The sequence below is a fragment of the Drepanopeziza brunnea genome (assembly GCF_022702325.1).
Source record: "Drepanopeziza brunnea f. sp. 'multigermtubi' strain 214-2 chromosome Unknown ctg3, whole genome shotgun sequence".
Classification (NCBI taxonomy): domain Eukaryota; kingdom Fungi; phylum Ascomycota; class Leotiomycetes; order Helotiales; family Drepanopezizaceae; genus Drepanopeziza; species Drepanopeziza brunnea.
The window spans coordinates 1,623,525-1,646,762 of NW_027094066.1; the positions used below are offsets into that span (position 1 = coordinate 1,623,525).

Consider the following 23,238-nt stretch of genomic DNA (forward strand, 5'->3'; position numbering starts at 1 on the left):
GACTATAAGTGCGAATGTCTCGTCATAATCAACGCCGTACATCTGAGAAAAACCTCTCGCTACGAGCCTAGCCTTAAAGCGTTCGAGGGTTCCATCTGCCTTGAACTTAAGTATAAATACCCATTTGCAGCTAATAAGGTTAGCTCCGGAAGGAGGGATGCGTTCCTCCCATGTGTAGTTAGTAATAAGCGCAGCAAACTCGGCATCAATAGCTTCCTTCCACCTCTTGCCGTATATAGGATGCTCCACAGCCTCCTTATAAGTAATAAGAATAAGGATGTCGTGTTTAGCCGCGTGCGCTACCATTGCTATCTCTTCAGCATTCGACATGCCGTCGGCGTCACCAGACCAATCGAGAATAGCTAACATTGCTTTCTCGTTCTCTGTTGACAACAAGCCTTTTCTTTTCCTTGTAACAAGCGAGGTTTAGAACGTAGAAGTCCTAGCGTATCGCTTACCGAGATCAAAGGCATCACTCGCACGCTTATCCAGTTCCGAATCGGGTAAGGTCCAGCCTTGTCGAGGCTGGACTGATGTTTTAAAAGCATAAGGGAGCTCTTTGTCGGCCTTCCTCTTTGTTCCGGTAGTCCCTTAAAAGGTGACTTGTGCAAGTTGGTGATCTTACCTAAAAGGAGTTGGATTATTTAGTCCATCAACAAAGCTCTCGCTTAATCTCGTTTCGGCAATAAGCGATGTTGACTGTAAAAGCGAAATGGACTCAGCTCCTCCAGGTTCCTTATCCCGAAGAGCAGCATTCCTCGTTTAAGATCGTGTGACGCGAAGAGGTGTCGTTACCGGCGCAGACGGCATTCCAAGGGCATAATTAATAGTCTCATTAAGTAGATAATCTTTAATTCCAAGGGCCAATCCCTCCCCAACTCTTATGACGGAGTCTAGAAGATGCTTAATTTGCTCCTTGCGCACTAAGTCTACTGTAAGCAGGTTTGCAAATCTTGGCCGTCCTTTACGTGCACGAGTAACGTGCTGATTATACGTGCCTTTTGATACCTAGAATGTGCCGTCGGACAGTTTAATTTAAAGTTTAAAATCCTCGATTGCTTTTTCAGAAATATCTTCAAAGAACTTAACGTTAGACGAGATAGTAGTACTATGCATCTCGAGAATGTACACTTTATAGTAGGAAGTAATGTTTTCGTCGTAGCTTATAAATATCCCTTCTCTACCCGAAGGCATAAGCTTGTCCTTTCTAGTCTTGGCCGAAAGAGATTCTCGAGGAACGTAAGCAATGACTTTGCAGCCCTATGTCTTGATATAGTCCTTGACCTTTAGTACTTTCCTCGTCCAAGCCTCTTAAAAGGATATCTTATATTCGATACGGAAAAGTTGTCCCGTTACTTCGTCTATAACATCTTCCACCACTTTAAGTCCTCGGCGTAGCCTAGCACAAGTGTATGCTTGCGCTTTAGCAGCCTTACACCAAAACTCGACAAGCAACTCAGCGTCATCAAGTGCTGTCTTGATAGAGTGCTCGGTAGTCTTGATAAAGCGCTCTACAAGGCCATTTTAGTGTGACGAATAAAGTTCCGTATTATGAATAGATACTCCTTCTACCTTAGCCCACGTAGTTATAATCTCAAGGATTTCCAGCGCGTTATCGATACCTATTGCTAAGAGAGGCTAGCCTGATTGTCGCTCAAGCTCCTTCTTCTTCTTAATCAATGCCTTATTAATTTCCTTTCGATCTCGAAACAAAAGGGTCCAAGTCTTGCGAGTCTAGCTATCTATAAGCTCGCTAAAGTACCGGTAGCCTCTTATAAATAGTAGAAAAGGACCAGCTACGTCGAAATTGAGCTTCCCAAGTATCGTAGTATTGTGCTCGGCGAGTTTCTTAAGCTTCTTTTTAAATATCTTTTATCGAGCGCACGACTTACATAAAAGGATAACTAAAGAGATCACAATTTTCTTAATGTCCGTTACTGTGTGTAATAATGAAAGCGCTTCGGTGCTACAATGGTTGAAGCGCCTATAGTAAGCAACGAAACGAAAGAGCTCTCGTTATAAGCGACGTTCTTTTAATGTAAAAAAGGTGGCTTTAAGACGAATCTCGCCTTGCTAAATAACGACTTTTTTAATCTTGCGTACCACTTTGTTCTTTTCTCTTTTCGATATACTCTCTTTAGAGCCTCTGAACTCCGAGGCGGGCGGTAAACGTTCCACTTCGCTAAAGTCTTAGTCATCTATTAAAGAGATCTCGCTGTCATTACTCAAGGCCTCGTAAGGGTTGGCGGTAGCAATTAAAAGATCCTCTGCCGCTTCAAAAGCAGCATATCTAGCTAAGTATCGAGTACGCTTCGAAAGGCATGATCTTAGAAGTCTTAGTAAGGTCCAGCTGCTAACGGAGTCTATTTAAAAGAAAGGATCAATTTGATCTACGTGTACGGGCATAACGCTAGCGACAGCATCGTCGCGATCGGTATAGCGTGTGCTCTCAGCAGCAAAAGATATCCTATCAGCCTCTTTAAAGAACTTCGAAAGGATGTACAATCCATTCTGCACCTTAACCTTAATCAAAGGTATGTTATCAGACTTGCGTATGAAAATCATCCTCTAGTTATCGAATTGCCTTATGATACTAGAACCAACGAGCTTCTTTGCCGATACTAATATACATCCCAAGCCAAGGACATGCAGTGTACCCTCTAAGTAGATAGTCCCGCCTCTTTGCAATGATATCTCGGCAGTCTTAACACCATCCGAATAAAGCTTCCCTCCCTCGACCTGGATCCCCTTTCGGCATAAGGTCAATGGCTTGCTGAACAAGGACAGAGAATCAGTCATATGGCTAGTACATCCAGTGTCGGCGGCGGCCAGTATAGATAAGAGCTTACTACGCTTCTCCCAAGATAAGCCAGCGAACTCTTCGATGTCGGAGACCTCGCTTAAAGAGTCGGATTCAGTATCGGCAGCGAATCCCTTCTCATCCTTGCGAGCACTATTAGATCTGCTTCGAGCACGCCAATTGGACTTAAGTAGTGAAGAATTGTTCTTGTACAAAAGGGCAAAGGATGTCGATCGTCCCTTAGGTAGTGGTGGTTGATATGTCCGTGATGCTTCGTTAAGCTCCTCGCCTTCTTTAGAGATACGGGCAGCTTTAGCAGCCTTGAAACCAATCTCAGCGAACTGACATATAAGACTAGCATGCTTGCTAGAACCGCATTTGAAACATTCAGCCTTAAAGTTGGGAGATTAAGACCGGCGACGACTGCGTGATTGTTGACCCGAAGGAGCTCGTTTGTAAGGTGCTTGTCGGTTAGCTATATAGGCTCCTTCGTCACTCGAGTAATAGGCTGCGAATGCCTTTACTTAAAGGTTCAGATTGGTGATAGATTCCTATTTCTCGTCCAGACGTTCTAGCTTTTGATCTATTATCATAAAGAGGGTGAAGCCATCGCACAGTGGTGTGTATATCTCTAAAAGAACAAGCCCAGTGCAGAAGATCAACCAGCAATAATCATCGTCGAATTAGTCCCTCCCTAGGCCTTTATAAGCCTCTCGGCGGCACACCAAGACGCGTTCCTAGTTATTGCTAAAGGAAATTTTAAGGTCCATACGAAAATTGATAAAAGCTTAAAGCTTGATTTGTATAGATCGGAATGTCGTAGCGGTGTAGATGATCTTTAGCCTTTGGATCATAGTCTTGATGTCGAGGAGGTCCTTAATCCTTTAGCGATCGAATTCGCTAAGCTTCCGAAAGAGGTTGAGTTTGAATTTCGCTGTTTCGACCCGAAACGCTTTCAAAAGACCTTTATTCTCGTAAATCAATTTATCGTGTTCATCCTTATCAAGCCCCTTCAATATCTTCTAAGTGCTATCAGCGATATCGTGTCCTTGCAAGGGTGCCTTAATAATAGTTGTGTAGCAGTGTTCGGATTCCGAGTGGTCCAATAGATAAGCGACATCCTCGCTTTAAGCGACCGTCTCAATGGTTTCGAACCATTCGTCTGAATTCGATTTAGTGAAGGTCTCTACGCCCTTCTATTGTCTTGTTCCAGCGAATTTTTCTCGGGTGATAGCCATGTCGATAAATGGATAATGATTGATGTAAAGCGATGATCGATGGTTGATAATAAGGTGGGGGGGGGGGGGGGTTTACTACCACCAGGTAGTGCTTCGCACAAGGCGGAAAGTCAAGCCGATCGACGAGTTTGCGGGTTGCGTATTGCGAGTTGCGTGTTCCGTCACCTTCTAAGCATCAAAGGCTCATAACCTGTAAAAAGATAATTCTTCCTTATGATAGGGAAGCAGAAGGTAGTTCCAAAAGTATTGATTTCGGTTATCTAAAGAAGAAGGAATCCTTATAAGAAGAAAGAGAACTGTATGCAGTTCTCCTTCTACGCTAGCTAGCTATCCCTTCTTCCAACTGGCAGTCACTATCCATCTCTTCAAGCGTTCCTTAGCAGCAACAGCACAGACCTCATAGAGTGAGAATTCCTTACTCTAACATTATGGCTCCTTTCTGTGTGCGAGAAATCAAGATGCTAAGCTGCATCCTTTCACCCAGGTTATACTAACACAGTAAACGTGTAAAGTATGGCCTAATCCGAAAGATGAAAGCCTAATTCATGGCATTAGCATTCGATCGAACAAGCCAAGGACATGTATTCTGCTTTTCCCGAACCAATCTATTTCTTTCTTTCTTTCTTTCTTTCTACTGGCCGTCCCAGCAGGAGGTCCGTTCCAGGCTGGGTGTCTCGAGATGCCAATCTTGTACTTTGACGTACACAAGGTGAGGGCATACACAGTCTTTAACCACAGCAGCTGGGCACTTGAGCCCCGGTCGCAGTCGCAAAGCAATGGAAGCAATGCCGCCGTTGTTGTATCCCATCATTCTGCCCACCCGCCTCACTTCTTTCCATCCTCAACAACCAACTCCTTCAGCTTCTCCTCGATGCCCTTCCTATCAGCCGCTTCTCCCCTCCCATCACCCGCCTCTGCCTCCCCGTCACTCATATCCTCGTCTGCATCCGCGCTTCCCTCTCCAGCACCACCGCCCACTCCCGCTTCCAGGCCCTCTCCACCCTCCTTCAACACCCACTCCACAACGTCCTTCTTGTCATTCAACTCGGCCTCATACACCGCATCATGGCCCTTCTGATTCGCAATCGTAGGATCCGACCCCTCGTCCAGCAGCACCTTCACAGCCTCAAGGTGGCCATTCAGAGCCGCCCAGTGCAGCGCCGTGTTGCCCGCCTTGTTCTGGGCGTTGAGGACGGACAGCATAGCTGGGTTCTGCGGGGAGGAGGAGCCCGTGAGGGCTTTGCAGAGGGAGAGGAGGAGGGCTGGTAATTCCATGTCAGCAGAGCAATCAAGCAATCAAGCCATCAAGCAAGCAAGCAAGCAAGCAAGCAAGCAAGCAAGCAAGCAAGCCTCTTCTTTTCCTCACTCGCAGCCCCAATCTCCCTACGTACGTACCGTGATGTCCATTCGCGGCCGCCATGTGTAGCACCCCGTTCCCACTCTCCTCGTCCCGCGCCGTCGTCAGCAGCTCCATCGCGCCGACCTTCTCCCTCGCGCACAGCTCCTCCTTCAGCGCATCGAACTCCTGCGTGTCCCCCGTCCGCGCAAAGTACAGCAGGTCGTCGATCTCGTCTTCCGAGAGTGCGGGCGCCATGTTGCCGTCGTCGTCGTCGTCGCCGCCGGTGAGGTACAGCGAGCGAGGGGTTGTACTGTGGTCGCGGGGTCGTGCAATAAAATAAATTTTTTTTTATATTATCATCGGCGACTGGGATAAAAGTGGCGATATCAGTGTCACGTGTGACCGTCGACGACAACCTCATTTCCACTCCGTCAATGCACTCTCAAATCTCTCTCTCACACCTCTTCTAAAGTCCTTACCTGGAGAAGAAGAAGAAGAAGAAGAAGAAGAAAAGAAAGAGATGCCGCGCCCACGTATCCTTCTCGAGGACAGCTCGGAGCTGCTCCAACACGCAGGCGAAGAGGTCTACGGCCGGGCAAATAAGATGTGGCACAGCTTCACCGGCTGGGCGCTCCAGGACAACATATTGGAAGTGGCGGTCGGGTTGATGTAGGCCTTATTTTTTTTTCTCTTTTTTTCTTTTGTTTTTCTTTTGTTTTTCTTTTGTTTTTCTTTTGTTTTTCTTTTGTTTTTCTTTTGTTTTTCTTTTGTTTTTCATTTGTTTCTTTTTTTTCTTTTCTTTTTTTTTTTCCTTTTTTTTTGGGGGGGGCATTTGGAGCAGAGTTGGAGACGCCCCAGGAAACGAAGACGGAATACTGATCATGCCCCGGGACGACGTATAGCATCGCCGCATCTTTCACCAGCGTGGTGACCTCCTTCGTCTCGGACATCCTGCTCCCGCCTCTGTCGCTGCTCCCGTTCATCAATCGGAATATGGATGAGAAGTTCGCCGTCTTGAGACGAGGTCCGGGATACAATGTCACGGACGGGATTGGGTACAACACTCTGGCTCAGGCGGCCGAGGATGGAGCTGTGGTTCTGGCTTATGGGTATGTGTGTTCCTGGGTAGCTAGCTAGCTAGCTAGATAGCTAACGCCGGATCGTTGAATCGTATTCAAATGCTAATGACCAAAAGGACATTCTTCAACAAGATCATCAACTTCATTGGAGTCGGACTGGCGTTGTACTTTATCGCTAGTACATACGAGAGGTTCAGCAGCGAGCCCATCATCAAGCAAACTGTCAAGTGCCGGTACTGCCGCAAGCGGATTAGTGATAAGGTAGGGCCGAGTGAGAGGGGGATTTGGAGTACGCAGATGCTAATGGAGGACAGGCTCAACGGTGTATTAACTGCACTTCGTGGCAAGATGGCCGCGAGGATACCATTCGGTGAATGTTTAGTCGTGTTACTATTGGCGGGTGTGGCAAGCTTTCATACTTGGTTCTCAATGTCAGATTCATTATTGCATCAATATCAGAATCGTATGCTTTCCCACGCCGAAAACATTGTCTATCATGTCATGGTGTTTTTACCTTTTTTCTCAGCCTTGGAGTTTGCGGATCATGGGATGGATGGCACGCGAGTGTCTACACTCGTTTTCTTTGTTTGTTGTGTTTGAATCAATACTTGGATCTCACATGACTCTTGTCTGTCCTTCTCGGCTCTTGTCTATGTCTCTCTCCTGGCTGACGTGAGTAACCTCCCTGGATCCTTTAGCTCTCCTGATGGATCCTGTTTGCACGATATGCATTTGGCAAACGCAACTACTAACTTTTTGTCAGAGTTGATTTCAAAACAGCCGCGCGTTAGTGTAATACCATCTTGGAGACCAGATATGAATCAGCTGACGGTTTTTTTTTGTATGACAGAGTCAATTGCGGAATCAGCCTCTTCCTGATTTGCTACTACTCCTATCAATTCTAAAAAATCTTTCAGCGTCATAATCCAGATATCCGAAGCTGTGGGAAGTCATCCGTCTCTTGACAATTTTCCCAAGGCTCCCTCCGATCCCGGCCTAATATATTTCCTCAGTCAATATACCCTAGACTCGGTTAACAGTCCAGACTCGCTTCAAGCCCTATCCCATTGCACTGCCGCTTCTATACATATCGTCTCAGCAATAATGTTCGTCTTCAGAACCCCCGCCGCTTAGCAGACTGTTACGTGGGATACGGAGCAGAAGGAGGGCTTCGTTGGGGGTGGGGAGGACAGCATCGAAGTTAAGGGGAGGATAGCATCGAATTCAAGTGCAATGTGCACCCCGTATTTACACAGTGTACTCCATCATATAGCAAGCCTCGGGCGGGACTTCGTCGTGATGATAGAGGAGGATCGCAAAAGACGCATGAACCTCTAAGCGACCAAGGGCTGCTGGTCGGATTCGAGGGTGACTACAAAATCCTGCGAGTCTTGGTTTTCGTCGGAAACCCGTCATCATTGATGATCGCAAACATGGTAGGGGTTTGCAGTCAGTTTACCTTTCATCAGGACCAGCAGTGCCTGGTCGCGTCAAATATGCATAATAGAATCAGTGCAACTCATTCTTGGACCACAAGGGCCCCTATCATCTGTGCTACTCGCGGGCTCTCCTCTGCAACATCTACGTGCTCTTTTTGTCCGTGTGCCTTTGAGGCTTTTTCGATCGAGCCAGCCCCTACGAGAGATGGAGTCAGTAAGCCTTTGTAGGTCTTTGCGGTAGGGTACTCGTTTAAAACTCGGACAGTAGAGAAAGGTACTCGTCAAACAGTCGGACGGTAAAGAAAGGTACTCGTTAATCACTCGAAAAGAAGCAAATGTCCCGATCGACCTACAGTTGCCACTTTCGTAGTCTGCCACTGAAATCTCCCCACAGACCCCATTCTCTTCCATATACCTCAGAAGTCCCGGTTCTTCCGCAAACATAGGCCGAATGACATAGATCAGTGCCTTGTTCATGCCCACGCACTCCGAAACGGTACCGTATCCTGGTCTCATTAGCTCCCTCGTACTTGATAAACTTGGCAAACTCATACCGATCTTCCCCAGTACAACATTCGATGCAGCCACCAGGTCTGGGGAGTACACATCCTTGGGAAAGGTAAAGAACCTCGGATCCTCAACCGGCGTGGACGAGAGGCATATCCACCCATCCGGCAGCTGAGGCACGGTCGATTCCCCCGTCGCATCTACGATCTGGCCTCCAAACTGCACAAGCAGGACCCTGTGCTCGTGAAACTCCTCTGGTATGCCCAGCAGCTTCAGAACGTTACTTCTCGATGTCCGCGGCGGACGGAACACCAGCGGTGCATCGATCAACCGCCGAGCTCTCTCCTCGACCGTCCAGTACTTGTCCGCAAACGGGAACGGGATGTATCCCGGCAGTCTCACTATGTAGTCGTAAGTAGCGTACAGCTTCTCGATCTTCTGCACCATCTCCGTCTCGGCACCCCTGGACTCGGCGGGGAGGTAGGTCAAGAGCTGCTCAAAGATGGAGTCGAATGAAAAGTTCGACACCAGCACGCTCTTGATCCCTTTCTCCCTCGCACTGGTCCACGCAACGGGATACGGAGCATCGGCCAGCACGAGGTTACATTGCGTCTGGTCCAAGATGTCCGCTGTCTTGGCCCGCCACTCTGGGGTTTCTGTGCTGGCTAGGAACGTTTTCAACTTGGCAAAGCTGGCGGGGGCATCAATGGTGTAGGGCTGGGGCTGGATGATGGCGGAATCTACTTCTTGGGCGATAAAAGACACTCTTGGTGAGGATGGGAAGAGATGGCTGGGGGCGGTTGTGATGATCGTCACGAGGGTGGTGGGAGAGGCCGAGAGGAGCGCGGACACAAGCTGCGCTGAGCGGGTTGCATGGCCATAGCCGTGTCCGGAGATGTAGTAATTGATACGGAGCATTGTTAGGACTCTTGGTGATATAGGGAGGTGGATTGAATTCACTGCGGTGAGGATCGAAGGGATGTCGTCAATCTCAAGTCTCGCATCGCACGTGATCTCTAGTTGGAGTTGATGCAGCAATGCGGGCCATAATATCCGATTTCTAATAGAGTATCTATCAATTATAGGGAGGTGTTCAGTCCCGAGCTATGATCAGTCAAGGAAGTGTCGTGGTCGTGACAGTAGCACGTGAGAGGCTGCCCTGGCTAAGCGAGCTTGTTGACTTTCTCCTCGAACCTCAATCTGTCCGAATGGGCAGCGTATTCGATCAAGGCCGCCTAGAAGGAGGATTATGTCTATGGTTACATGTTTTTACGGCAATAATGATGACGGTAATTACATTGCTATTAGTCTCGACTGATATATATTGTTAATATTGAAAGGAGGGGGAAAGAAATGCTAAAGAGACAACTGCTTGCATTAGAACCAAAAAGGGTTTAATGCTTCATCACGTTATCTTCTGTCAAAAACTGAGCTTGGGATTAGCTTTAGATCTACTCCGTAAATTATTCTATCATATTAATAACTACTAGCTAAAGGGGGACTTGATCTCAGGCAAAATCAAGTAAGTAGAAAATTAAAGGTCCTTCTACCACAGAAACCCACATCATCCGCTTCCCTTCCCCTCCCTCCGCTCCTCCTTACGCGAATCTTGCTTCCCGATCCCTCCAGCCCATAATTTATAAACCAGAATAAACACACTCCATTAACTATCCAGTCCACACCCCCGCCAAAAGCGAAAATATGATAAAAAAAAAAACATGTACAAAACCGCGAACCTCCCTACATCACAAATGCGCTATATCTCTCCCTACCCCTCTCCCTTTCCCTCTCTCGTCTCAGCGTCCTCTCCTCCATCGCCTGAGCACGCATAGCCCCTGCCCCCTCCCTTGCCCCACTACCCACATCCAAACCCATCTTACCCTCCTTGGCCTCCATCCTCGAGATCGTCTCTCGATCGGGGCTGTCCTTCAAAAAGCCTTTATTATCATAATACCCCGAACTGCCAGGCCTTCCGGCTCTGTCATCTCCCCCCTCTGCCCTATTGACACGATCCCCAGCGTCCTGATCCATCAGTCGGACGCCCGCCAGCCCTAGACCGCTAAGTGTCCACTTGGGAGGCGTGACGGGCGCGGGATGCTCCATTTTACTTTCGCGGCGGATGGACAGCGCGGCTGGTTTGCACATGGCGTCGGACCACCTGGATCTGCTCTTCTCCTCATCCGCATCATCCTCGTCATCGTGATGATCGATCTCCATCATTCCGTCAACACCGCCGCTCTTCGCAACAGGCTCGAATCCATGGAAATCATCTCTCTCAACACCTGCCAGCACGCTCTCCCTCTGCCTTCCCCTCCGCTCTCTCTCTTTCGTCGGCGTGACCCTCACGCTCCCCTCATGGCTCAGCGTCGGGAACCTCAAGCCCAGCGCGTTGGCAATCGTGTTTCTCTCCGTCGCCCGATCCAGAGAATTGGGCGCCGCGAGCGGACTGCTCCCTTCCTTCACGGGCGTCAACTCGTCAACCAACATGCCGCTCCCCTGCTCCTCGGACCTCTTCTTCCTCTTCTCCTTGTGGATCCTGTGGCTATCCCTCTTTTCCACCCCAGACGTGCGGTTCGTCCTCCGCTCGTGGGTACGCGACAATGGCCGGCCGAGCGATAGATAGTGCTGGGAGCCTCTGCTGCGGCCGCGCTCTTCAATCAGAGGGGTGTAGGTTGTTGATGTGGAGAGGCGGGATCTCGTGGGTGATCGACGACCGAGGAGAGCGGGCGAGTGTTCGTTTTCGATGCTGGCGAGGGAGTTACAGCTGTCAAGCGAGATCTCGGAGTTCATGCGGCGCAGCATGCCAATAGTTGAAGCCATTGAATCGCGCGGAGGGCTGAGTGTTGCACGTGTGTGTGCTCCTGGCTCAGAGCGTGGGCCGGTGGGGTGGTCTGGCCCAGTGAGGAGGGGAGGTGCGGGTGTGACTGCTTTCGAACGCAGTCCGCTCATCGTTGAAGTGATGTTTGGCAGTGGTCGGGAGTCAGGTCGTGGAGTCAGGGTCGGGCTTGGGGTCGCGAGTGGTAATGGCGGGAAGAATAGGAGACGCTCGTGCTGATTCTGTTGATTTTGATGACTAGAGAAGAGAGCCAAGTCGGCAGAGTAGTCGGCAGAGTAGTTCTTTGCACGGCGGCGCTCCTTCTTGGTGGACGGCGATGCCTGCAGAGAGGTAGAGATGGGAGCTTTGGGCTTAAAGAAGCCATGTTCGGAGGTGGGAGTGTCGAGCTCATTATAATAGTTACAGATTGACATCGTAGGAGATGGACCTGCCTCGCTTGTTGGCGAGCGATGTGTTGGAGACTGTTCTGGTGTGAGCGCAAGGGAAGGCGAGTTCAGCGCAGCAATAATAACGGTCGGGTTGAATGTGGACGTGCTGGGTGGGCGAACGCTTGTCCTTCTGCTGGAGGCGACTGATCTGGTCGGGCTGGAGTTTGTGCTCTTTGGGGGCGAGGCGGACAGAAAGGAGCAATAGCGTGGGTTGGCATTCCGACGTAGCGGTGACGCCTCCTCCGGTTCTTCGGGGACAGCATCGACGATTGTGCTCGGAGGCCTCGAGAGGTTGGGAACGCGGACTATGTTGGAGCGTTTGTGGCCCTTCTTGTGCGGGCTGGATCGCATAGGACTTGTTTGGGCATCTCGCGTGTGCATTGCTTCCTGAGGCGACCATTGGAAAGGGTTCTGATCGGTCCGGGCTGGAGGATCTGGAAGGGGACTTTTGGGTGTAGTACGAGCATTTCCGGACACATCTCGGAGCGGAGAATTGAAGTCTGGCGGTCGCTCGGAGTTGGCCTCCTGGCCAAACGTTGCTTTCCGGATGGACATGGGGCGAGGCCCCTGGACGAGAGAAAGAGGCATTATTGGCTTCGGGCTTCGCACTGACGTGTAGAAAGGGTCGCTCGTTAGCGATATGCGCTGGGGCTTCTTGAGAACCGATTTGCTTCTTGCGACGCCTTCTGATCCGGTGGCAAACAACGGTGCCGGAGCATCATTGTGGATCGTGACGGACACGTCTTTTGCATCAGAGGAGGTCCGCATGGGATGCCTCTTGGGTTCTCGAGACGACCGCCTACTAGGAGAGGCAAGCGGTGACGGGATTACCCGGTCTGGTGTGTCGACTTCACACAGGCTATCTTTGGACTCCACTGATGGACTTGGAGATTTTGGAAACTTGGGGGACCTGTTGGAGCTCGCGGGAGATGGTGCTAGCGATCGCTGACTGTGGCTTCTGCTAGTTCGCTTATTCGGACTCGGCGTTCGAGCGTACTCGTAGATGGAGCTGCCGACAGACTCGGCGTTCTCTGGAGGATCGATCAGAACTTCCCGACTCTCGATTGCTTTTCTCATTGGCGGTGTCGGAAGTCGCTCCGATGGAGGAAGTCCCGGGGATTGGGCCAGTGAGCTCAGAGTCCGAGTCATCGATTTCCTCTGGGCATCCCTCAGACGCTGGGAGGTGGATCGGAGTATCGTGGACAGCTGATCTTCCGAGGTCGACCTTCGATGGATCCTGCGGTATGGCATCACATCCAGGACGTGTGGATCTCGAGTCGGTGACGCAGACTTGGAGCTATCCTGAGAGTTCTTGCGTCCCAGGATCGGCGCCGTCCTCTTGGGCCATCTTGCAATATCCCCAACAACGTATCCAGGCGGCGCCACTGGGCAGGGTACCATAGACGACTGCCCGGGAAGAAATGGAAGAGTCGGCGGTGTTATCAATGGCCAGGAATCTCGCACACTTGGTGTCCTGAAGAACCCTTTCCGGTGCGTTGAGTTTGATCTCGCCATCGGTGGCACCTGCAAGCCATCCTGCTTAGTCCACTCGTGCCGCGTGTCATTGTCTGTGACGGGAAGAAACGGGGCGAATGAATGTGACAGCCTGCGTCCGCGACCAACGTCCGGTGGTTGAGTGCAGCGGATTGCCGTTTTCAGATCCATGTCCATATCCATATGCTCGTCGTCGCCTCCCTCGGGGTTTCGTGCCCTCTCTCGCCGATGCCTCTTCTTGACGAGGAGAATGCCAATGCCGGCCAACAAGAGAAAAAGCAGGAAAGCCCCTCCGATGGCAATTCCGAGGATGGCACCCGTTGTGAGGGTTGTTGACCCGACCGAATACTCGGATGCCATGTTTCTCGGCCATATGCCCCAGATCTCTCCATCTCCTTCCGCCATTGTGGCCATCAAAGACTCGACTTGACTTTAACCTTCAGCTGAAGATGCGGTAGTATCAGGGATGGGTATCACGCTTAGTTCTGGCAACTTTTGTCGTCTCGCTTCGACGAACTTTCGTCGCTGGATGAGTTGTGTCTCTGGGTGAGTTATATGGCGGTGTAGATGGTGTCGCTAATGTATCGTATCGCTTTAATAGCATAGAATACACATAGACAGCGTGCAAGGACAGGAAACAAACAAAGTGCCGCAGACGAGCGTGGTAAAGACAGGAATGGCCCCTCTGGCAGAGCAACGAGAAATTGGGGACAACACGCAGAGCAGACGAAGTGAAGCGGACATGCAGGAGAAGTAACATGATGAGATATGAAATTGTGGAATGTGCACTTCACATACGAGAGCGAGAGCATTCCTCGCCGAACAGAAGATGTTTGGTGTCGAGAGCCCTCAACTCTCCAGCATTGGAATGCAGTGTCTTACGATGGTGGATATTGACCGAGGGAGCGAAAGCCAGGTCGGTCATCTTGATACTTACTTGTGGTGGAGGCTGGATGTACAATGCAATGTGCATTGTATCAAGGTAACCTGTCGATGTGAGAACATCTTGAAGGAGAGATGAGAGGGAAGAGGAGAGAGAGAAGAGAAGTTGGTAACGCGAGGACATGTCGTCGATTTAGGCATTAGCGCGTATCCGATGTATGGCAATTTAGCCGAGGCTCCCCACACTTCACTACGGACGTTATGGGCTGCCATTGACAATCGAATGGCTACCGAGGCACCTCAGGGTTGGTCTACGGTATCTATCTGTATGGTACATAGGTACTTCTTATTTATGATATCTCCATTCGCTTGATCTTCTCCATACATTCAATATATCTAGGTATCTACCTACCTACCTCTCTCTCCATCGCATCCTCTCGAAGAAAGAGTTCGGATCCGCCACTCCCTCCCCACTCTAATCGACCCCTCGGACCCTCGAACCCCGCTACCAAGCCTTCCTGCCATCCTCCCAGTCAACAAAGATGCTGTCGGATCCCGATCCACCGTCTCGGCAGCGAAATATACGTTGTACGGTCGGCCGGCCGGGTCGGCGGGGAGATTGACGCGGCATTGATATATCTATTGCTCTTCCGCCTGACTTTATCAAGTAAACATTGCTCTTTGCTCTCTGCCCGAAGCTTCAATCTACGGCTGGACTACTCGACTCGACTCTTCGACAGCTTCACTCATCCTATCTCAGACACGCAAACATGGACGGCGTTCTTACTGCCACCGGGTCTTTTGCCCACGACAGCACCACAGCTCCCGTCGCACAACACGACCTCGTCCTCCCCCTTTTCTCCTTGAAAGGCCGTACCGCTATCGTTTCTGGCGCAGGAGCAGGTATCGGGTTGGCGGTTGCCCACGCCCTCGCTGAAGCAGGAGCCAATGTAGCAATCTGGTATAACAGCAACAAGAAAGCAATCAACGAGGCTGAGAAGATTGCCTCGAAGCACGGCGTTCAAGGTAAGGCGAAGTCGAAGTGGAAATCGAGGTCGAAGGCGAAGTCGAAGTCGAAATCGAAGTTTCCACTTCTTCTTGTCCTCCCTCTTCTCCCCCTCCCCTCTGCTAGAGCGCATAAACAACTGACACGCCTCCCTCTTACAGCCAAAGCCTACCAGGTCAACGTGACCAGCTACGAGGCTGTCTCGGCCGCCATCGAGGCGGCTATCCGCGACTTCAACGGCCGTCTCGACGTCTTCATCGCCAACTCCGGCATTCCCTGGACACAGGGAGCCGCCATCTCCGGCGAGCTGGACCACTACCGCGCCGTCGTTGCGACGGATCTCGACGGCACCTTCTACTGCGCGCGGGTGGCCGCTACACACTGGAGAAGGCAGAAGAAGGAGCAGACGACGATCGACGGCAAGCCGCTGGAGCCGGCCTTCAGGGAAGGCAGCTTTGTGGCGACGGCGAGCATGAGTGGACATATCGTCAACATCCCGCAGCTGCAGGCGACGTACAACGCGGCCAAAGCGGGCGTGATCCATCTCTGTACGTTTGTAATTCGCAGATTCCCTAACCCTGCATCGCCTCCTCTGTTCTTGGTTCCTCTCTTTCCTCTCTTGCCTTTCCTCGCCTCTGCACATCTGAATCCACTATTCCATATATCGTCCTCTTACTGAATGGCAAAATGTAGGCAAATCCCTTGCAGTCGAGTGGGTCGGGTTCGCCCGCGCCAACACCGTCTCGCCCGGCTACATCGCAACCGAGATCTCCGACTTTGTGCCCAAGGAGACGAAGAACATCTGGCGCGACAAGATCCCGATGGGGCGAGAGGGTGAGGCGAGTGAGCTGAAGGGGGCTTTCTTGTATCTGGCCAGCGATGCTGCTAGCTACACCACCGGCACCGATATCATTGTCGATGGCGGGTATTGCTTGCCTTAGTGGATAGGCTAGGGGAGTGGGGGCGAGGGGGGGGGGGGGGGGGGGGGGGGGGGCTGGTTGGCACCGAGATTCTTCTCTCAAGGCAGAACGTGTGATTTTTTGAGTGGCGGTGCAATAGATGGGGAGTATATATGTATATGTACATATACAACGACGCTATTACTGATAAATGTGTATAGATGTAAAGAAATCACACTATTCTGCCAGGCCCTGCGTTTTCCAGATTGGAAATTGATATTGACTCCAGTCGCAGGCAATTGACAAGTGCCATTATACTTGGCTTTGACTCGCAACTTCATTCTATCCCATCCGATCTATGCACAGGCTCGCTCGCTCTCACACACTCTCTCTCTATGGTATTTATCTGTTTCATCCACTCATCCTTTCTTTCTTTCTTTGTATTATTGCGAAGCACCCAGTCAGCATCGCAAACCAGGACACACACAACATGCAGGAAATCATCGCTAGCAAAACCCAACCAACCACCAAAGACACCACCACCAGCAGCGAGGAAACGAGCCCAGCCCAGCCCAGAAAAAGAACCGGTGTAATCCACCGAAGAAGAGGGCGGCAAGAGAAAGGGGAGAAAAAAAAAAGAAAAAGCGAGACGGGAAAATAAGAGCAGGATCCAGACTAACATCACCAGCACCGCTGCTGTGTGCCGAGTGATCCCCGGAATACGTTAGGATGATATCGGATGCTTTCGCTTTTCTCTCTCTCTTTTTCTTCTGTCTCTCGTTCTGCAGTCCGGCCACGGGCTACCTACCAGGTGCACGTGCACACCGTCAACGGCGACGGGGTGTACGCGTAGACGAGGCCGAGAGCGGTGGGCTGGCCGTCTGCGTGGACGAGGGCACCCTGGTCGTAGCTGGGCTCGGTCCAGAACCAGGCGTAGCGCGAGATCCAGGGGGTGGCGTCCATCCCTGGTTTTGCTGGTTAGGGAGAGGAGCAAAGAGAGTAAGGAGAGATTGGAGGGAAGTGAAGAGGGGGGTCGAGGGATACATACAAGGCATCACGTCGCGGAGAAAGGCAACCTGCTCGTCTGGCGTGCCGGAGCCGTGGAACTCGGTGAGCCAGATTTGGCGCGAGCCGCCGCCGCCGCCCGTGACGGTGACGGCGTGGGCCTCGGCGAGGTGGTTCTTGAAATAGAGGATGTTGGTTGCGGCGTCGTACCAGTGGATGGGGAGGAAGTCGATCTGGGGATTTTCTCGCGTATCAGTATCGATTTCTTGCTAGCTTCTGTCGTCACGTCGGTGGCTAATGGGTCCAGAGTCCTTTCCGGAGGATAAAGAATGGGTGCTGGCAGCGGACTTGGGGAGCAAGGATGGGGGAGAGATAGGAGACGGATGACGACAAACGTACCTGGCATCCGGTGCATAGTCTCACGAATTCCCGTAACCAGGGCAGGCCATCAGGGCCGTTGGTAACGGCTGGGGCGCCGAGAGAGATCTCGCGGTGGGCGAAGGGCTGGAAGGACACGGGGGAGTCAGTAATTGCCTATTCAAGAAGGGCTCGGAAGGATGGGAGAAGGATGGGGGAGGGAGAATGAGATCTGCCGCGTTACCTACCATCATGTACTTGCGGTATGCGTCGACGGCTCGTTGGGGGGACATGCTGATGCAGATGGATGAGCGGGGTGATTCCAACTCGGCAATGGCGGCTCTTGAAATGTACTGAACAGCTGAATAAGGGAAGGGAATGCGGCTTACCAGGCCTGGCTGGGGCATTTATCCGGCTCGTTGAAGGAGAGGATCTTGTGGGTTCCACGGGCGATGGCGCGGTTGACGTTGTTTACCCACTGCTTAGCGTTAGCTCGGCAGTGTTCTTCAACAGGAGATAAGGGGAGGGAGGAGAGGGACTTGCGTTGGCGGTATGGTCTGGGGCATCGCTCCACAGCATCGGCATGAACTGCAGGTTGTTGTGTGGGAATGCATCGTCCGTGGTAGAGTCCCAGTTGTAGGCCCAGCTCACGGCGGAGTTGGGGCCGTTGAAGTGCTGGACGTAAGTGGAGGGGTTGTTGAAGGCGAGACCGCGCTTGTGGCCTGGTGCTGGGCTGGCGGAGACGAGGGCGATGAGGAAAGCGGCGATGGTTATGAGCAGGAGTTTCATGCTTGCTAAGGGGTGTCAGTGAATGTGGACAGAGATGGGGGGGCTGGAGGAGAGAAGGGACGTACCGGCGAGATTTATGTTGAGCGGGAAGACGAGCGGGTTTTAAGGTGTGTGTTTGGTTGTGCTGCGTACTGCCCCGGGTAAGCACTGAAGTGTTTGGAGTTGACTTCTATCCCAGGGACCTGCATTTGGCCTCTGACTGTGTAGAAAGAGGTAAGGAGTAACGAGTGTGGAAGGTACATACAGTCAATTGTCTTGAAGTGTACGTTGTTGTTGATGAGGTCGAAGGGATATGTAGTGTGGAGGATGATGGTGGACAGATCAACAGATTGACTGCGCGGAGCTTTATATCCAGAGGAAGCATGTTCAAATTGAATCCTCAGCCACGTGTTTTGTGGCTGCTATTCCGTAGTGAATTGGAGGTGCAGATACACAATAAAAGACTGCAGCCGGATATGAGGTGAATTGGAGTGTCAATCAACTTCTTATATATAATATGAGAGGACGATTAGGAATATACATCTAAAGCTAATATTCTAGATTCTACATTGATCTGGACTGATAGTCCATTTATTTATTCCTTTTGAAGCCTTATGAATTATCCTATACCACGAAAATAAATTTGATAGAACTTTCTCCACAAGAACTCCCTCGATACTCTTTATTTTTTTAATCTTCAATTTCTATTCCATTTACTATAATCCGGTTTCTATCTAAATTTCCACTTCAAAATTCATTTCTCCATTGAAATTGAAGACTCAACTACACAATTCAAAAGAATACAGCCAAAAGTAGACCTCCTACCAAGTTAATCGAGAGTGGTCAACAAAGCTTCGCTTAAAAAATCAGCGGGTAAACTTCGGCAAGATCCTGCAGCCTTGTAGCCGGCTGCCCACTTTTTCGCCCACCACAACATATCGCTGCGATAAGTCCCATTCCTGACGACAGACGTCATGGACCATGTCAGACTGCGAATAGCTTCACAAGTTTCTTCTGTCCTACCTCTCTGGTTGCAGATGGCTATCAATACTTGATCGTCGCCCTCTCCCTACAAGTCGTCGGCGGTGATATCCTACATGCCTCGTCCTCGCCCTCCGGCATTCACAGCCTCGCCACGATGAAGTTTGCCAAAGAGCTAGAGCAGGACCTTGTCCCGGGTGCGTTCTGTACTACCTTTTCAATTTTTATATATTAACAAGCAACCAGAATGGCGCGCAAAGTACCTGGACTACAAGGTGGGCAAGAAATACGTCAAGGCGGTTTCTAGAGCCCAATCCCGCATGAACAGCACCCCTCGAACGCCAGCACCGCAGCAGAAGCCCAGCCTTGATCCTCAAAATCACAGCCTGTACGGAGCTACGTCCTTCCAGCCTCGAAACCACACTTCGACCTCGGTCCGCAGATTCGACGGCGCCAACGAGGAAGCGACAGAAGGCCTTCGGGGCTCCCCTGCGGCGCTCGGGGCAGATACACAACCAGACTCGGAAAACTCTGACGGACGCCCTTCGAAACCCTCGAGGCCGACGCCCTCGGTGCCGATACCTGCGCAGAATGGAGGACCTTCAGATCAAGATGTGAAATATGGGAGTTTTGTGCTTACGCCGCCCGCGAGACCCTCCGCCAGCTTTGAACTGCCAGACCCGGCGATGGAACCGGCTCCTGTACACGATGGGTCGATGAGCCCGAGAGGGGTTTTGAGTAGAATACCCTCGAACTGGTCTGCCTCAAACCATTCTGCCTTGAGCCGGTCTGCCCCGAGCAGACCCGGGCCCGTTGCAGCTCCCGTTAGTGCGTATGAGGTTGGCAGGACGTTGACACCGCCACATAGGAGTACATTCGCAAGCATAAGGAACAGGGCGCATCGAAGCGGAAGTGTTCGGCCGTTCATGCGCCGGGTATTCTCTGTAGGTGCGTCCCCGGATCACGCAGAGGGTCAAAGGTTGGATGAGGACATCGCCATGGATCAGGTACGGTCAAGACAGCAGGAGTTCTTCAAGTTCATGGACAAGGAGCTGGAGAAGGTGGAGACGTTCTACAGGGCGAAAGAGGACGAAGCGGGCGAACGATTGAAGGTCCTTCGCGAGCAACTCCACGAGATGCGGAACCGACGCATCGACGAGGTAGCCCAGGCTCAGCATGCCAAGGTTGTTCGCCGGGCGGAAGAGAGCAAGATGTTCGAATTTGGGACCAAGTCCAGCGGTCAGTCCAAGAAGGACGACGACTACCGACCAACCTCTCGCGATGGATTGACCGCGTGGCTCGACCCCTTGGAGAGAGCCTACGGAAACGCCAAAGCCAGGATCACAGGCCCTCGTCCAGGAACAAACTCGAAGGCGTTGCAAAACATGAACCAGTCTCCCGAGATGAGAGCCAAGGCCCAAGCTGAGCGAAACCAACAAGCCGACGACGGTAGAGACTACATTCGGCGACCGCATTACAGCGATGCTGTACCTTACCGAACTGCCAAGAGGAAACTTAAGCTCGCCCTCCAAGAACACTACCGGGGCATGGAGCTGCTCAAGTCCTACGCCCTGTTGAACCGCACGGCTTTCCGGAAGATCAACAAGAAATACGACAAGGCCGTTGATGCCCATCCACCTCTTCGCTTCATGTCCGAGAAGGTCAACAAGGCGTGGTTCGTGAACAGTGACGTCCTCGATTCCCACCTGCACGCCGTCGAGGACCTCTATGCCCGGTACTTTGAGCGAGGGAACCAGAAGATCGCTACCGGGAAGCTTCGCAGCTCTACAAAGGGACACGCAGACCAATCGGCAAGCGCTTTCCGCAATGGCGTGCTGATTGGGATCGGGGCCGTATTCTCGATCCAAGGTATCATACATGGCTCCGAACTGCTGTCCGACCCAGATCCTGTCATCCGGGTTCAGACATCCTATCTACTGCAGATTTACGGCGGCTACTTCCTGGCCTTGTACTTGTTCTCCTGGTTCTGCTTGGACTGCAGCATCTGGACACGGAACAAGATCAACTACCAATTCGTGTTTGAATTTGACACTCGACACAACCTGGACTGGCGACAGCTGTCGGAATTCCCTTCCTTTCTCATCCTCGTGTGGGGACTGTTTGTCTGGCTGAATTTCACGAGATACGGGGCTCCTGCGATGTTTATCTACTACCCGGTTGTGTTGATCTTCGTCACGGCTGTGCTTATTCTCTTTCCTGGGCCCTATATTTTTCATCGGAGTCGCAAATGGTTTGTCTATTCGCATGTGAGTTGTTCTGCATGTGTTTGTGAAGAGAGCTGACTGGCCGTTGCAGTGGCGTTTGCTTTTGGCCGGTCTATACCCTGTAGAATTTCGCGATTTCTTTCTCGGAGACATGTATTGTTCGTTGACATATTTTATGAGCGTAAGACCCCCTTCGCTTCTGCAGGACCGTCTAACATCATCCAGAATATAGAGTTGTTCTTTTGCTTGTATGCGCATTACTGGGACAATCCAGCACAATGTAATTCGACACATTCTCGGCTCCTCGGCTTCTTCTCGACACTCCCGGGCATCTGGCGTGCCTTGCAATGTCTTCGACGTTACCGCGACACACGAAATGTGTTCCCTCATCTGGTCAACGGTGGGAAGTATACCATGACGATCGTTTATTGTGTGAGCCTGAGCATCTACCGTATCGACCGGGCGAAGAGCAATCTCGCAATCTTTATCACTTTTGCTACAATCAATGCCGTGTACTGCTGTCAGTTTTTCTCTCCTCTCCTCCCTCCCATCACCCTCGAAACTAACAATGTCAGCCATCTGGGATCTCCTGATGGATTGGTCTCTTCTCCAACCCGACGCCTCCAAACCCCTGCTGCGAGATGTCCGTGGGTACAAGAACCCATACTACTACTACGCAGCCATGTTCCTCGATCCAATCTTCCGCTTCAATTGGATCTTCTACGCCATCTACACCCAGGATCTCTCACACAGCACCCTTGTATCTTTCCTTGTAGCCTTCTCCGAGGTCACCCGCCGAGGCGTATGGGTCCTCTTCCGTGTGGAGAATGAACACTGCTCCAATGTCGCCCGCTTCAAAGCCTCCCGCGACATCCCACTCCCTTACTCCGTGTCCTCAGATACGGAGGAAGACTCCGTTCCTACCCAGCAACCACCCGCTTCCCTTGCAGAAGGCCGCACCTCGCAGACCTCGCCCGCCGTGTCCCGCCTCCGCAGCCATACTAGCGCGACGCTTGAAGCGCAGGCAACTCCTGGGTCTTCGATACGCCATCGTGGGCTCCAGAGGAGTTTCACGGCGATTATGGCGAATGCTCACACGGAGGATTTCGAGAAGAGGAAGACGCCGGGCGCCGGGGACAGCGATAATCTAGTGAATCGCCGCAGGGATGGAGACGATGAGGATGCGCATGTGCAGGGTGTTGATAGTAGTGATGAAGATGACGAGGATGATGCACAGGCTATACTCGATGCTGAAGTGTTGCTCCGGCAGGGGGCTGGCGGGCAGCGTGGGTAGGGAAAGCGTTGATATGTGTGGATGATGTTGGCCTATGAAAAGTTGCTCTCTAGGAGGCCTTGCTGCTAGATCTGCCGTGCCTTTCACCCTTTGCTCCCAAGCGATTCATTTGAAAGAGAGGCTGGCCGCTGGCCGCTGACTGCTGACCTTTGTGTTAATCGCACATGGCGGTTATTGCCTCTTAGTAACCAGGCCGATTGGAATCCAACTGTGGCTGCCCACTTTCCTAAACCCACCCGCCGCTTCATTTGAGAAAATTATCAGTGATGCCGCCCTCAAATTTCAATGATGCCGACATGTATATAGTACGGAGGTAGCGCGTGTATAGCATGGCTGTATACGTAGGTAAGTACCGGTAGGCATGGTCTATTCTCGTTATGGGACTGGCTAGCTAACCTTAGCTTTTGGACCAAGCGAGTAGCTCCCACTGTCCTTGAATATATTTAGATGTATATATATGTAAGCTCTCGGAACTCTCGAGTTTGGACCAGATAGGATTTACATCTTTTGCCTCTTTCGGCTTTTCGATAACAGATTCTCTTGACTGGTCTTTGACATCGGGGGACTACGAAACAATATGAGCAGCGCATATTATATTTCGAGGTGGTATTGGATGTCGATATCACCAATATCACCAACAACATCAAGTGCACCCGGTCCA

The 23,238-nt window shown here is 51.3% G+C and overlaps 7 protein-coding genes across 8 annotated transcripts; 3 read left to right on the forward strand and 4 right to left on the reverse strand.

The window, feature by feature from the left end:
* Window positions 1-4,391: 4,391 nt before the first annotated feature.
* On the reverse strand, window positions 4,392-5,632 carry L3040_002606 (uncharacterized protein; the record flags this gene model as incomplete). 2 transcript variants are annotated; one of them, XM_066155620.1, is made up of 6 exons in its annotated part: window positions 4,392-4,401; window positions 4,458-4,477; window positions 4,534-4,576; window positions 4,760-4,786; window positions 4,868-5,300; window positions 5,434-5,632. In XM_066155620.1, the coding sequence occupies 6 exons, from the start codon at window positions 5,630-5,632 to the stop codon at window positions 4,392-4,394; spliced, it is 732 nt and encodes a 243-aa protein (XP_066012602.1). The 2 variants fall into 2 exon arrangements, with proteins under 2 accessions (XP_066012602.1, XP_066012601.1); XM_066155619.1 differs by having other exon boundaries at window positions 4,640-4,786.
* A 265-nt stretch (window positions 5,633-5,897) lies between these two features.
* L3040_002607 (uncharacterized protein) lies at window positions 5,898-6,830 on the forward strand (the record flags this gene model as incomplete). Its single annotated transcript, XM_007290578.2, has 4 exons — window positions 5,898-6,046; window positions 6,280-6,486; window positions 6,573-6,717; window positions 6,771-6,830. The coding sequence occupies 4 exons, from the start codon at window positions 5,898-5,900 to the stop codon at window positions 6,828-6,830; spliced, it is 561 nt and encodes a 186-aa protein (XP_007290640.1).
* A 960-nt stretch (window positions 6,831-7,790) lies between these two features.
* On the reverse strand, window positions 7,791-9,320 carry L3040_002608 (uncharacterized protein; the record flags this gene model as incomplete). The annotated part of the gene is made up of 5 exons (XM_066155621.1): window positions 7,791-7,846; window positions 7,916-7,937; window positions 7,988-8,091; window positions 8,249-8,401; window positions 8,450-9,320. The coding sequence occupies 5 exons, from the start codon at window positions 9,318-9,320 to the stop codon at window positions 7,791-7,793; spliced, it is 1,206 nt and encodes a 401-aa protein (XP_066012603.1).
* Window positions 9,321-10,142: 822 nt separating this feature from the next.
* On the reverse strand, window positions 10,143-13,565 carry L3040_002609 (uncharacterized protein; the record flags this gene model as incomplete). Its single annotated transcript, XM_007290576.2, has 1 exon — window positions 10,143-13,565. One exon carries the CDS (start codon window positions 13,563-13,565, stop codon window positions 10,143-10,145), a length of 3,423 nt encoding a protein of 1,140 aa, XP_007290638.2.
* A 1,247-nt stretch (window positions 13,566-14,812) lies between these two features.
* Window positions 14,813-15,989, forward strand: L3040_002610 (uncharacterized protein; the record flags this gene model as incomplete). Its single annotated transcript, XM_066155623.1, has 3 exons — window positions 14,813-15,068; window positions 15,210-15,596; window positions 15,742-15,989. 3 exons carry the CDS (start codon window positions 14,813-14,815, stop codon window positions 15,987-15,989), a joined length of 891 nt encoding a protein of 296 aa, XP_066012604.1.
* A 762-nt stretch (window positions 15,990-16,751) lies between these two features.
* L3040_002611 (uncharacterized protein) lies at window positions 16,752-18,098 on the reverse strand (the record flags this gene model as incomplete). The annotated part of the gene is made up of 5 exons (XM_066155624.1): window positions 16,752-16,912; window positions 16,996-17,185; window positions 17,352-17,456; window positions 17,558-17,670; window positions 17,789-18,098. The coding sequence occupies 5 exons, from the start codon at window positions 18,096-18,098 to the stop codon at window positions 16,752-16,754; spliced, it is 879 nt and encodes a 292-aa protein (XP_066012605.1).
* A 1,117-nt stretch (window positions 18,099-19,215) lies between these two features.
* L3040_002612 (uncharacterized protein) lies at window positions 19,216-22,577 on the forward strand (the record flags this gene model as incomplete). The annotated part of the gene is made up of 5 exons (XM_007290573.2): window positions 19,216-19,255; window positions 19,305-21,325; window positions 21,375-21,464; window positions 21,509-21,803; window positions 21,859-22,577. The coding sequence occupies 5 exons, from the start codon at window positions 19,216-19,218 to the stop codon at window positions 22,575-22,577; spliced, it is 3,165 nt and encodes a 1,054-aa protein (XP_007290635.2).
* Window positions 22,578-23,238: the final 661 nt, after the last annotated feature.